The sequence below is a fragment of the Rhinichthys klamathensis genome, unplaced genomic scaffold (assembly GCF_029890125.1).
Source record: "Rhinichthys klamathensis goyatoka isolate OS25496 unplaced genomic scaffold, OSU_Roscu_1.1 h1tg000599l_1, whole genome shotgun sequence".
NCBI classification, from domain to species: domain Eukaryota; kingdom Metazoa; phylum Chordata; class Actinopteri; order Cypriniformes; family Leuciscidae; genus Rhinichthys; species Rhinichthys klamathensis.
Genome location: NW_026607054.1, coordinates 844,159 through 859,111, shown reverse-complemented (window position 1 = coordinate 859,111; position 14,953 = coordinate 844,159). Strand labels below are relative to the sequence as shown.

General features: G+C 45.7%; 1 protein-coding gene across 5 annotated transcripts in view; it reads left to right on the top strand.

Moving 5' to 3' along the window:
- The window catches only part of cacna2d3a (calcium channel, voltage-dependent, alpha 2/delta subunit 3a), a 176,678-nt gene that overhangs the window by 135,476 nt on the left and 26,249 nt on the right, over positions 1-14,953 (top strand). For 4 of the 5 annotated variants that reach the window (XM_056240465.1, XM_056240462.1, XM_056240463.1 and 1 more), the window contains 4 exons: positions 2,322-2,383; positions 12,671-12,715; positions 13,613-13,675; positions 13,888-13,958. In XM_056240465.1, coding sequence (XP_056096440.1) covers positions 2,322-2,383; positions 12,671-12,715; positions 13,613-13,675; positions 13,888-13,958 — 241 coding nt within the window. The remainder of the gene's footprint in view (positions 1-2,321; positions 2,384-12,670; positions 12,716-13,612; positions 13,676-13,887; positions 13,959-14,953) is intronic. The other variant, XM_056240466.1, reaches the window with a different exon arrangement.

Sequence of the window (14,953 nt, the reverse complement as noted above, 5' to 3'; positions counted from 1 at the left end):
GGGAACAGCTCGTGATTTCGGAAGTCAGGAGGGGGGAAGAGGAGGGCTACAGGGTCATGGCAGTGACCCAATCCCAGCAAGGCAGAGGGACCACCTGGGAGGCTGTCACCGACAGTTCCATCACGTGGTCTGATCTATGGAAGTTGCTCTAAGCAAGGCTAAGTTTCTTGATCAGAGCCACGTATGACACTCTCCCAAGCCCCCAAAATCTGCACCGCTGGTCCGGCACAGAGGAGCCCTGCCAGCTCTGCGGCCACCAACGCCCCAGCCTCCAGCACATCCTCTCAAGCTGCAAGACTGCGCTGACCCAGGGACGCTACGGGTCACGACAGAGTCCTGCGAAAGCTGGCAGAAGCCATCGAAGCACACAGGCTCGAAGTGAACCATACCAACCCACCAACATCACACCCCCCCTTCCAGTTTGTTAGACAAGGGGGAGACAGTAGCACAGTAAGAGAGAGGTCCTTGCTGACACCTGGGCCCTTAGAGCTGACCTGGATCCCCAGTTGAAGTTCCCTCAGGAGATCGCCATAACCTCCCTCCGGCCAGACATCGTGATTTGCTCCATCGTCACAAACACAGTCGTTATGGCCGAACTGACCGTGCCATGGGAGGATGGGCTGGAGGCTGCCTTTGAAAGGACAAAGGAGAGGTACGCTGACCTGGCAGCTGCATGCGCACAAGCTGGGTGGAGAGCATACACCTACCCAGTGGAAGTTGGTTTCAGGGGCTTCACTGGAACCTCCATCCAGCAACTCCTTAACACCCTTGGCATCAGAGGTGCCAAGCTGGAGAGAGTCCTCAAGGAGCTGGCAGAGGAGGCAGAGCAAGGGAGCTTTTGGCTCTGGCTCCGTAGAAAGGACAAGGCTTGGGGGAAAGACGAATCCTAAGGCTGGCTGCAGGGGCCTTTCCGGGATTAAAGGAGCGAAACATCCGTGAAGGGTGGCTCCCGGCTGACGACCCTGCAGCCAGAACAAAAGGCACTGGCGGAAGTGCGGTCTCAGGTGGTCTCACCTGTGCATACAACTAATCCCCATTAACAAAGCAGTCTCATTAAACATGGCGTTTTGATTCTCTGAGCAGTGACATCATCCTGCTCAGGCCCATGCCATAGTTACCGCCCCAGCGAGCTGTACGCTATCCGCCATTTTGTCCGCACTCGCAGCTGTAGTGACAATGTATCGTAAGCAATGCGGTGTTCTGTTGTTGGGTGTAAGAGTGATCATTCTTCCTCTTCTCTCGTCCTCCCAGCCACTGAGGACACAGCGCTTTAGCTTTAGTTTTGAAGGTAATGCGTCGCAAAATATACATACATTTTACGTTTATGTCTGCGCAAATCATTTCACTCCAGACAGCTTTGTGAACGAGGGTCAATTCAAAGGGACAATACGAAACAAAGTCTCCGGAGAGACTGGTCACGGCAGTAATGAAAGGGAGAGCGCACTTTATTACACTTCATAGCAGTTGTTTTACGGATATAAAGTTTACCAGTTTATTAAGCTCCCCCTGAAAAGCCATATAGTCTGTATTGTTTACTGTTAGTTGTAACTAGTGTTTTTGTGTACTTCACTGCGTATGTTGATGATAATGAAAGGGAGAGAGAGAGAGTTTATGGATAAGACTTTAAAACTGATCAGTAAAGCTTTGGCTCGGGGTTCGCTACTGCAGGCTTGTACTGAAGAAAAGAAAGATGACAACATAGTTTTTGCTCACCCTCAAAAAGTGCCAATTTTAACATGCTATAAAAAATGATCTGTGGGGTATTTTGTAAAACTTCACACACACACAGGAGCATTATACCACCCCTTTAAACATATACACACTCTTCTTGTTAAAGCTGATAGATGTAACTTTTTTTTTGTTTTGTTTTTTGTTCTGTAGACAACTATAACTTATAACTAAGTTATCCATGATAAGTGTAAACCCTGAGTGTGTGGCGTTTGCTGTGAACACGTGTGTGTGTGTGTGTGTGTGTGTGTGCTAAGCGGTGATGTTAGACACGACTCTGAGCTGTACACACAAACGGCTTATTGATTTTATAAAGCGGTTACTGCATATATCTGGCAGGGTTTCATAAAGTAAACACAGAACGGCAAACATTTAATAATTTATTTATAAGAAATAATAATCTTTCTGCCAAGCAGTGTAGTTCTCCGTGAATGTTCAGCACAGTACTGAGGTCAGGTGTGTGTTCACTGAGAACCTTACAACAACTTCAAATGCGTTTCAGCCTATCATTACCAGAACGATCTGTTTTATAAATATTTAATTCTCGAAAGTTCACTGACAACTGGCTATGGTTTGTTTCATTGTTTCAACAGCTGTGGGTATTCAGATGAAACTAGAGTTCTTCCAGAGGAAGTTCTGGACTGCCAGCAGACAGGTAACACACACACGCACGCATGCACACACACGCACGCATGCACACACACGCACGCGCATGCACGCGAGCGCACACTCAGACACGTGCACACACTCACACACGCACGCACACACACGCACGCACTCACACACACGCACGCACACACTCACACACGCACTCACCTACACACACACGCACTCACGCACACTCACACACGCACTCACACTCACACGCACTCACACGCACTCACACACACGCACGCACTCACACACACTCACACACGCACGCACTCACACACACTCACACACGCACATACGCACGCACACTCACACGCACTCACACACACGCACGCACGCACTCACACACACTCACACACGCACATACGCACGCACACTCACACGCACTCACACACACTCACACACTCACGCACACACACGCACGCACTCACGCACACTCACACACGCACACGCACGCACACTCACACACACTCACACACGCACGCTCACACACGCACGCGCACACTCACGCACACGCACATTCACGCACACGCACATTCGCACGCACACTCACATACGCACGCACACTCACACGCACTCACACACACGCACGCACGCACTCACACACTCACACACGCACTCACGCACACACACACACGCACTCACGCACACTCACACACGCACACACGCACTCACGCACACTCACACACGCACACTCACACACACGCACTCACACACACGCACTCACGCACTCACGCACACTCACACACGCACACACGCACACACGCACACAAACACACGCACTCACGCACACACACGCACTCACGCACACTCACACACGCACACTCACACACTCACACACACGCACACACGCACTCACACACTCACACACGCACTCACGCACACGCACACACGCACTCACGCACACTCACACACGCACACTCACACGCACTCACACACACGCACACACGCACTCACACACACTCACACACGCACTCACGCACACACACACACGCACTCACGCACACTCACACACGCACACTCACACACACGCACTCACACACACTCACACACGCACTCACGCACACTCACACATGCACACACGCACACACACACACACGCACTCACGCACACACGCACACTCACACACGCACACACGCACTCACGCACACACGCACACACACACTCACGCACACACGCACTCACCCACACACACACACGCACTCACGCACACTCACACACGCACACACACACACGCACTCGCGCACACACGCACACACACACACGCACTCACGCACTCACACACACGCACTCACACACACTCGCACACGCACTCACGCACACTCACACACGCACTCACGCACACACACACACGCACTCACGCACACTCACACACGCACGCACACACGCACTCACGCACACTCACACACGCACACTCACACACGCACACTCACACACTCACACACACGCACTCACTGTAACGTTTTCCCACACTCTTTGTTTGGGGTTTTTATATGCTGGGGTGCCAGACAGGATTTCTGTCATTAATTAAAGTTCACTTTAAGGAAACGTACAAAGATCTTGTGCATCTGTCTTGTTCTGTCACAAAACCCGACACTTAATGAGATAAAGATTATACACGCATACTCAATACAATAATACCCATAATAATCACTCTTAAATAGACCACCAACCATTCAATACGACAGGACACATAGAACTGCGTTCAAAGATGTATATTCAGCACAGCAGTGAAAGTGAAAAAACAAAAAACAGTTCATAAATTGTCCATCAGTAATCCCCACAGTAATCCACAGCAAAAATAGTTCACATAGTCAGTAGGAGGAAAAAAAGAATAAAATTCCCCACTCAAAAACAGTCAAAGTTAAGTCAGGTCATGTCATGTCAGCGCTGGCTAAATTGTACTCACGACTCCTTTTCCCCTTAAGAGTCTGGTCCACATTTTCCCTGGCTTCTCAGACGTGAAGATATAGGCTCTAGGCTCCTCATCCGTCAATCCAGTTCATGTTTTGGAATTAGGCTACTCACTCGTTCGGTTTCCTCTGCAGTATCTCAACGACAATCAGCAGGTCACACAACGATGAGGATAATTTCCTGTTAGTAATCCATAACGCGATCTGCTTAGCACGCACGCCGACGATACACACTCTTACCGCGGATAAAACAAATAACAGCCGCGGGAGTCTTCTGAGGAGCTCCGCGAGGTACTCACTGCATCTCGATAGCCGGCGCCATGTTTTTATAAGCGATGCACGTCATCCAGATAACTAGGGGCTGGACTAAAGACAGCGCCATCTTGACTCGACACACAGGTTACAATGACTGTAGTTACATAAAGGTACGATGACTGTAGTTTCATAAATGATGGAGATGTTTTGATTTTTGTAAATAATGAGCTCAATGTTATGTACAGATGAATAATGAGGAAATAAATGTAGAACATTTAAATTACAATTTATTTATTTATTTCCTGATGACATCGTCACACTCCCCCCTCCTTAAGAAAAGCCGGCCATTAGGGTAAGGCGTCAAATCAGATGTCTTCAAATGTCTTTCTCAGTAAATCCAAGAAACTCCTCCTCATCACTGTCCTCCTTAAAGATTTCTAGTAATGGACGATGTTGTGCTTCAAGTTCCTGTGCAGAGGGAAAGCAGGGTTTAAGCCTGGAGACGTGTACCACTCTTAAGTCTTCTCCAGTGTCCTCCAGGACAATTTCATAGTTCAGAGGTCCTAATTTCCGAACTATCCTGTAGGGCCCTTGCCATTTTGGAGCAATTTTTGCTGAAAAAAACTTAACTGCCTTGGAATAAGGGTGAGTGCGCATCCATACTCTGTCCTTCTCCTCAAACACCACTTCTCTACGATTTTTGTCATAGTTACGCTTTTGACGTTGACGAGCGGAAAGTAGTTTCTTCTCAACGTACTCCTTCATTAGATTTAATTCTGTCAATTTTCCATAGCAAGAATCATCAGGAGACACATTTCGTGGTTGTAAGAGCACATCCATGGGCCCTCTGAGTGAGCGATTGAGATTCAACTCTGCTGGGGTTACTCCTGTGGACTCATGGACAGCAGAATTAAGAGCAAACCTGAACTCTGGTAGGAGCTTGTCCCAATGTTTATGATTGTCACTGACGTAGGAGGCCACCATTGTTTTTAGTGTACGATTCACCCTTTCAGTGAGATTGGTCTGGGGATGGTATGCAGTTGTCATTTTGTGTCCGATGTTCCAATTTTTACAGAGCTCCTGGAACACAGAGGAGACAAACTGTGATCCTCGATCAGACAAGATGTAATCTGGAACTCCCCATCGGGTAAGAATTTCTCTGACAAGTATTTGTGAGACAGTCTCAGCGGTGGCTTTGCGCAGACTAAAAAGCTCAACCCAACGAGAATAATAATCCACAAAAACGATCAGATAAACATTCCCAGATGAGCTCCTGGGGAATGGACCCATCAGATCCACTCCCAGCATTTCCCATGGACGTTGTACAATAGTTTGTTGTAAGGTGCCGGGAAGTCGACGACATTCAGGCTTGTAACGCTGACAAATGGGACAGTTTTGTACAAACTCTTTGACATCTTGGTTTAAGTTAGGCCAGTACACCAAAGCTTGCAATCTTTTGAATGTTTTGAATCTGCCAAGATGACCAGCAAGAGGGTCTTCATGAAGAGACTGGAGTAGTTGATATCGGAGAGCTTTTGGTATGTAAACTTGATACACAATTTTGTGTGGAAACTGGACGACTCTGTAGACTTTATCCTCTAATATGGAAAATTTTGTAGAGGAATTGACAATGATTTCTCCTGATTCTACTATTTGTTCGTACAGATGGTGAATATCTGAATCCGTCTGCTGTACTTTCCAGATGTCATGATCAGTGATTGGCAGATCTTCTGTTTCCTCGGATTTCACCTTTGATCTCAAAGATAGAGCAGTGGAACAACTCAAAAGGCCCGGTTCATTAATGTCCACAGGGGCTCGGGACAAAGCATCAGGAACCGTATTATACTTCCCCTTCCTGTACTCCACTGTGAAGTTGAATTCCTGGAGTCGAAGAGCCCACCGAATTAGACGAGTGTTAGGTTTCTGTGTTTTGAACACCCACATCAAGGAAGAATGATCAGTGACGACCGTGAAGAATTTTCCTTCCAAGTAGTACCTCCATTTTTCAAGGGCCCACACGACTGCCAAACATTCTTGCTCGGTGGTCGTGTAATTTCTTTCTGCCGGATTTAAGGTACGACTGGCAAATGCCAGAACTTCCTCCGTGCCCAGTCCTGTTTGCTGCACAAGGACAGCTCCCAAGCCGACCTCACTTGCATCAGTGTAGATGACAAATGGCAGATTCAGATTAGGATGTCCCAACACAGGTGGAGACACAAGGAGCTGTTTTAGAGCTTGAAAAGAAAATTGACATTGCGAAGTCCAAAGGAATTTGGCACCTTTTCTTTTTAAGGCATTCAGGGGTTCGGCCACTTGAGAAAAGTTCGGTACAAACCGATGATACCAACCGGCCATGCCCAAAAATCTCTGGACTTCCTTCATGTTCTTTGGCACAGGAAATTCTTGGACTGCTCTGGTCTTTTCTGGATCGGCCTTAATTCCTGTAGCAGTCACAATGTGGCCAAGAAACTTCAGAGAAGTACGGAAGAAATGTGTTTTCTTCATATTAACAGTCAGGTTTGCGTCTTTGAGTTTATCCAAAACAGCCTGGATGTCCTGGAAGTGCTGTTCCATTGATGAAGAGTAGATAATTATATCGTCTAAATAGACGAAACAGTTCTTACGCTGTAGCTCTCCCAGGACTCTCTCCATCAACCGCTGGAAGGTCGCTGGTGCATTTTTGAGGCCAAAAGCCATGACCTTGAAATTAAATAGCCCCTGACTGCAAATGAAGGCAGTTTTATCTTGACTTTCCTCTTCCATACGAACCTGCCAATATCCACTGTTTAGGTCCAGGGTGGAAAAAACGACAGCACCACTCAAGGACTCAAGGATTTCTTGGATGGTAGGAAGCAGATAGGCATCTGATTGAGAGACTGAATTTACCTTTCGGTAGTCTACACAGAAACGATATCCTCCTGTTTTCTTAGGAATCAATACCACGGGAGAAGACCATGCTGAGGAGGAAGGCTCGATGACATCAGCAGCTAACATCTCATCAATGAGCTGTTTGATAACCTTCTGCTTCGTAGGAGAAACACGATAAGGCTTTTGTCTTATAGGAACATCTTGGGTAACATAAACTCTGTGTGTCAAAACACTTGTTTTACCCAAAACATCTGTGCAGACATCAGAATTCTGGTTGAGTTGTGTCAGAAAACGTTCCTTTCCCCTTTCATCTAGGCAGGTGTTTTGGCATGCTACATGCAGATGGTTTGGTTCTTCCTCTGTTGTACCAGGGGGAAGAGCAGAAAAAAGAGCAAGAGGAGAAGAATTATGCCAGTCATGGAAGTGATCATCATTTTTCAGAAAAGAATATTTTTGATCAGGATGAAACTAATAGACATTGTTCCGGATGTCCATTTGCAGTCCACTGAAGAAAAGATAATCTAAACCCAACACAACAGGAAAGGCAAGCATCTGTGGGGCAAGGACAACCACTGGTAAGGTGACTGTTAATGTTTGCACTGTAATTTGTACTTCACCCCATCCTAATGGTTGCCGAGCTCCTCCATCAGCCAGATAAATGGGACCCTCAGTCCAGGATCTGAGCTGTTGAGTATGATAACCCAGGGTTAACCACAGCTTTTCATTTAACAGTGTATATGAAGATCCTGTGTCAACCAAAGCTTGACCTTGCCAAGAGTCAATATTTACAGGAACAATCAACTGCTGTGGTAGAGATGCGGAGAATGGATGAGTAGGTGAGTATACAGACTCCATATGAGTGACAGTGCTAACAGTAGGATGATTATCATGGTTACCTTTAACAGGATGTGAACTTTGCTGACCTTTATAGTTTTTGTTCTTCGCAGGACCGCCCTGAGGACAAGAATTCGGAGCGTGAGGGCCCTAACACCGCCAACAGAAGGGAGATTTAGCAGAGTCCTGTGGTACTGAAGCGATTACTGGGTTATTCAACTGAACCGGAGCAGGGCTGGATACTCTGAGTTTCCAAGGTTTTTTCCGTTGTTCATATTGTAGCTGGTTTTCCTTGTCTTTTTCTAGCTGTTGTCCAAGACGGACTAAACCATCAACAGAGGTAACTCCATTACTTCGAAGTTGACTTGCCATCTGAGGATTGATGTTCTTCAAGATCAGCTTAATAACGTCATCCTCTTCAATTTGTGGCTTCCAGCGTTTGCAGAGAGCTCGGTACATATAAGCAAAATCTCTTATGCTCTCACCCTCCTGCTGTACACGTGTTCTTACTCTCTCTGCCAACTCATCCTCATAGTCTTCTGACAAGAACGCAGAAAGAAACTTAGATTCAAACTCCTGCCAAGTGTTTGTCTCAAGTCGAGCAACATCCCACCAGTCTCTAGCTGTTCCATGGAGCACATTCCTGAGTGTTGCTATTAATTCTTCATCAGAAAGAGGGTGGAGTGCCATGAAATCATAACATTTCTCCAAAAAGATCAAAGGATCATCACAGTCTTCTAGTCGACCAAAGCATGGGAACTGGATTTTCACAGGCTGTTTCCCCAAAAAACGTCCTCTACCTTCAGCAGTGGTAACCATTTCACTTGGGGGATTAAGATCAGAGTCACCCAGTCCACCTTGAAATGTTAAATGGAGTCGCTGTAATCTGGTATTCACCCCCGGCATTTCCACCATAGTAGAAGCAGATGGTGACGGAATTGTTGGTACAGAAACAGTTGCTTTCACTGAACTCTGCTGTGATAACTTGAGAGCTTCAATGTCTGTAGCCAATTGCTGAAAATGTTGCGTGCACTGGTGGAGTTCATTCTGTAAATTCCCATCGGAACTTCTCTGAGCTAGAAAGATGTTCATTTGTTGAGTATATTGATCAGTGGTCTTTTGTATAAGATCCAGAGTATTAGCCATTGGTTCCATGACTGTATTGAAATCCTTCAATACCTCTGCATGATGATTCTTTAGTCGCCAATGCAGCATGTTATTAAACTCTTTCCTGAAATGCTCAAACTGATTACTCATAAGCTGTTTTATTTCAGTAGTTTGTTTCACAGATGCAGTATCCACATTCAAAGTGAAAGTATCTATGGAATTTTTGAGCTCTCCAACTTCAGTGAACAAGGTGTCTTTTAGACTCTGGTATTGTGTTCTGGTCATTTCACTCAATTGCTGAAGTGTCAGAGTGTCCATGAATCCAGTTAATCCTAATGAGGGCTGAGATGAAGGTGATATTGGGGGTCTGAGAGCAAAACTTCCAGTTAAGTCCATATCCAGCAGAGTATGTTGAGATGAAAGGGCCTGAAAACCTTCCAAGGTACTGCTAGGAAGAGAGGGTTGAATTCCATCTTGATCTAAAGCCATAACATCCATAAGATCATCTTTAAAGGCCTTGGGTGGAGTTTGGTTTTGATCACCCTCCATTTCATGGCAAGACCTGCTTGGAGAGGCAGCCATTTTGTTTGTAGGATTGGTTGTTTGCATGATGAAGGGTAGGTTGAGTGTATTTTCTTTCTACACAAGTTTTTAATATTTGGGTCCCATCTGGGGTGCCACTTTTATGTAACGTTTTCCCACACTCTTTGTTTGGGGTTTTTATATGCTGGGGTGCCAGACAGGATTTCTGTCATTAATTAAAGTTCACTTTAGGGAAACGTACAAAGATCTTGTGCATCTGTCTTGTTCTGTCACAAAACCCGACACTTAATGAGATAAAGATTATACACGCATACTCAATACAATAATACCCATAATAATCACTCTTAAATAGACCACCAACCATTCAATACGACAGGACACATAGAACTGCGTTCAAAGATGTATATTCAGCACAGCAGTGAAAGTGAAAAAACAAAAAACAGTTCATAAATTGTCCATCAGTAATCCCCACAGTAATCCACAGCAAAAATAGTTCACATAGTCAGTAGGAGGAAAAAAAGAATAAAATTCCCCACTCAAAAACAGTCAAAGTTAAGTCAGGTCATGTCATGTCAGCGCTGGCTAAATTGTACTCACGACTCCTTTTCCCCTTAAGAGTCTGGTCCACATTTTCCCTGGCTTCTCAGACGTGAAGATATAGGCTCTAGGCTCCTCATCCGTCAATCCAGTTCATGTTTTGGAATTAGGCTACTCACTCGTTCGGTTTCCTCTGCAGTATCTCAACGACAATCAGCAGGTCACACAACGATGAGGATAATTTCCTGTTAGTAATCCATAACGCGATCTGCTTAGCACGCACGCCGACGATACACACTCTTACCGCGGATAAAACAAATAACAGCCGCGGGAGTCTTCTGAGGAGCTCCGCGAGGTACTCACTGCATCTCGATAGCCGGCGCCATGTTTTTATAAGCGATGCACGTCATCCAGATAACTAGGGGCTGGACTAAAGACAGCGCCATCTTGACTCGACACACAGGTTACAATGACTGTAGTTACATAAAGGTACGATGACTGTAGTTTCATAAATGATGGAGATGTTTTGATTTTTGTAAATAATGAGCTCAATGTTATGTACAGATGAATAATGAGGAAATAAATGTAGAACATTTAAATTACAATTTATTTATTTATTTCCTGATGACATCGTCACATCACGCACACTCACACACGCACACACGCACTCACTCACACACGCACACTCACACACACGCACTCACACACACTCACGCAGTCACGCACACTCACACACGCACTCACGCACACTCACACACGCACACTCACACACACGCACTCACGCACACTCACACACGCACTCACGCACACTCACACACGCACTCACGCACACTCACACACGCACACGCACTCACGCACACTCACACACGCACACGCACTCACGCACACTCACACACGCACACGCACTCACGCACACTCACACACGCACTCACGCACACTCACACACGCACACGCACTCACGCACACTCACACACGCACACGCACTCACGCACACTCACACACGCACACGCACTCACGCACACTCACACACGCACACGCACTCACGCACACTCACACACGCACACGCACTCACGCACACTCACACACGCACACTCACACACACGGACTCACACGCACACTCACACACGCACTCACGCACACACACACACGCACTCACGCACACTCACACACGCACTCACGCACACTCACACACGCACACTCACACACACGCACTCACACACACTCACACACGCACTCACGCACACTCACACACGCACTCACGCACACTCACACACGCACACACGCACACTCACACACACGCACTCACGCACACTCACACACGCACTCACACACACGCACTCACGCACACTCACACACGCACTCACGCACACTCACACACGCACACTCACTCACGGACGCACACTCACACACACGCACTCACGCACACTCACACACACGGACTCACACGCACACTCACACACGCACTCACGCACACACACACACGCACTCACGCACACTCACACACGCACTCACGCACACTCACACACGCACACTCACACACACGCACTCACACACACTCACACACGCACTCACGCACACTCACACACGCACTCACGCACACTCACACACGCACACACGCACACTCACACACACGCACTCACGCACACTCACACACGCACTCACACACACGCACTCACGCACACTCACACACGCACTCACGCACACTCACACACGCACACTCACTCACGCACGCACACTCACACACACGCACTCACGCATACACACACACTCACTCACACACACACACACACTCTCTCTGTGTACAATTTGAACAAACCTTTATTTACTTTAATTTTGTGCCCATTTTTACAAACGAGGACCTCCCCAAAATTAGTTTGTCATGTTTAGCTAACTTCTAAAGTATACATGTCCAGCAGGTACACACACATTTTATGTTTTTTTAATTAACCTATATATTTTGTTACATTCATTTGTACAATAATGATTGTTGTTGGCTTTAACGCTCTCCCCAGTAGAAACTAATGGGAAAAGTCACATTACAACCCTTGCAGCTGGTCAGCGATGATGTGTGTGTGTGTGTGTGTGTGTTTTCTTTTTTTTAACGTTAGATGAATGATTTGAACCATTTTGAATTTAATCATAAAAATGATATATTTTACAAGCGCATTGGTGTATCATCACATAGTATGCATTTCTCACAATGTTTTTGCTGTCATAATATTGTATGTCTTCAGTGTGCAGCGCTTGACGGGAAGTGTTCTATCAGCTGTGACAGCGATGTGAGTGTCCATATTCACTCTCTCACTCTCTCACTATCTCACTCTCTCTCTCTCTCTCTCTCTCTCTCTCTCTCTCTCTCTCTCTCTCTCTCTCTCTCTCTCTCTCTCTCTCTCTCTCACTATCTCACTCTCTCACTCTCTCTCTCACTATCTCACTCTCTCACTATCTCACTATCTCTCTCACTCTCTCACTATCTCTCACTATCTCACTCTCTCTCTCACTATCTCACTCTCTCTCTCTCTCACTCTCTCACTATCTCTCACTATCTCACTCTCTCTCAGTCTCTCACTCTCTCACTATCTCACTCTCTCACTATCTCACTATCTCTCTCACTCTCTCTCACTCTCTCACTATCTCTCACTATCTCACTCTCTCTCTCACTATCTCACTCCACGCTCACGCTCTCAGTCTCTCACTATCTCATTGTCTCTCTCTCTCTCTCTCACTCCTTCACTCTCTCAGTCTCTCACTATCTCACTCTCTCACTCTCTCACTCACTCACTCTCTCACTATCTCACTCACTCACTATCTCACTCACTCACTATCTCACTCTCTCACTCTCTCACTATCTCACTATCTCACTCTCTCACTCTCTCACTCTCTCACTCACTCACTCTCTCACTCTCTCACTATCTCACTCACTCACTATCTCACTCACTATCTCACTCACTCACTATCTCACTCACTCACTATCTCACTCACTCACTATCTCACTCTCTCACTATCTCACTCTCTCACTCTCTCACTATCTCACTCTCTCACTCTCTCACTCACTCACTCACTCTCTCACTATCTCACTATCTCACTCTCTCACTATACAGTATTTGCAGTTTACAACTCTGTGTTTGTGTTTTTGTTATTTCTCTTAACCGTTTCTGTTCCTCCACTATATGTAGGATATCAGCTGTTACCTTATAGACAACAACGGGTTCATTATTGTGGCTGAGGATCTGTCTTTGGTGAGGATCATCAGTTTGCGCTTCTGTATACTTGTATAGTCAATATTTTATTCCTATATATTCAGAATTCGTGCCAATTATAATGCCCACTGCATTTCTGGAGGCTGAATCAATTTTGAACAATGTTTAGTATTACTGTTAATCTCACGTGCTTAGACACATTAATCCATTCCATTAGCTTGTGATGTTAACGCTGGCAGTGTCTCCTGCAGACTGGTGTGTTCTTCGGGAAGGCTGAGGGAGCTGTGATGGGCAAACTGGTTTCAATGGGTTCCTTTAAGAGGTATGGCAATGCTGAAAGAGAAGAAGACATGAGATCGTTTGTCTTGAGTATGAGCAGTCATTAAACTAGTCCTGAGTGTCCTAACCCTAACCCTTAGAGCCTTAACATAGGTCCTACATCTGCTAATAAACCTACTTGTTATAATGAATAAATTATAACAAACGGAGCCAAACATTCTGAGTTTGAGTAGATTTGTTTAGGCAAATGGTCACAAACACTTTCACTTTCACTAGAAAACACTAGTTTTCTAACTAATTTAGAGGCAATGAGATGTTCAAAGTTCCCTTACAATATACAAATGGAAGAGTTTTTCAGTGTGGGCTAGTAAGGTGGAGAATTGCCCTTCTGGATCACACGACACCAAAGCTTCCGCAGAAACAGGTTTTCAACATATAGTTCTGTATCACAGATCTCAATCAGGACAATATTAAATAAGAAATCTAACAGAGGCAATAGATGCATTCAGGACTTTGCTGAATATTCCCCATATGCACACGGTCACACAGACAACAGAAGACAACACACACATACATAGACATAAACTAATGCAAAGACAGCACACACACACACACACATATGCGTGGATGTGGAATGAACCTTTCGTACACGTCAGTGTTTGAGGTACAGAAAGAGCTGCAAGCAAAATTATAATTATCTCTGATTTACACTTTAATGTGATGTAAAAGGAGGCCAGCTCTCTCTCACACACACACACACAGACACGCACACACACACGCACACTGTCGCCTTTTTCCACCTTTGTTGCCATTGGCTTTTGGCTTGCTTAGTTGGGGACATTAAATTTAACATTTAATTTAATATTCAGCAATATTATTGATCTCCTGCATTGACAGCATTATATGAGAACTGAACTGAGCTGGACGATGACATCACTGTTTTCTCCGGAGCGGCTGTATATATAAATGAACTAAATTAATAACTTTTTTAAAACAGAAATGCACCATCACTGAACTTACTTAAGCTGGACTGTGACG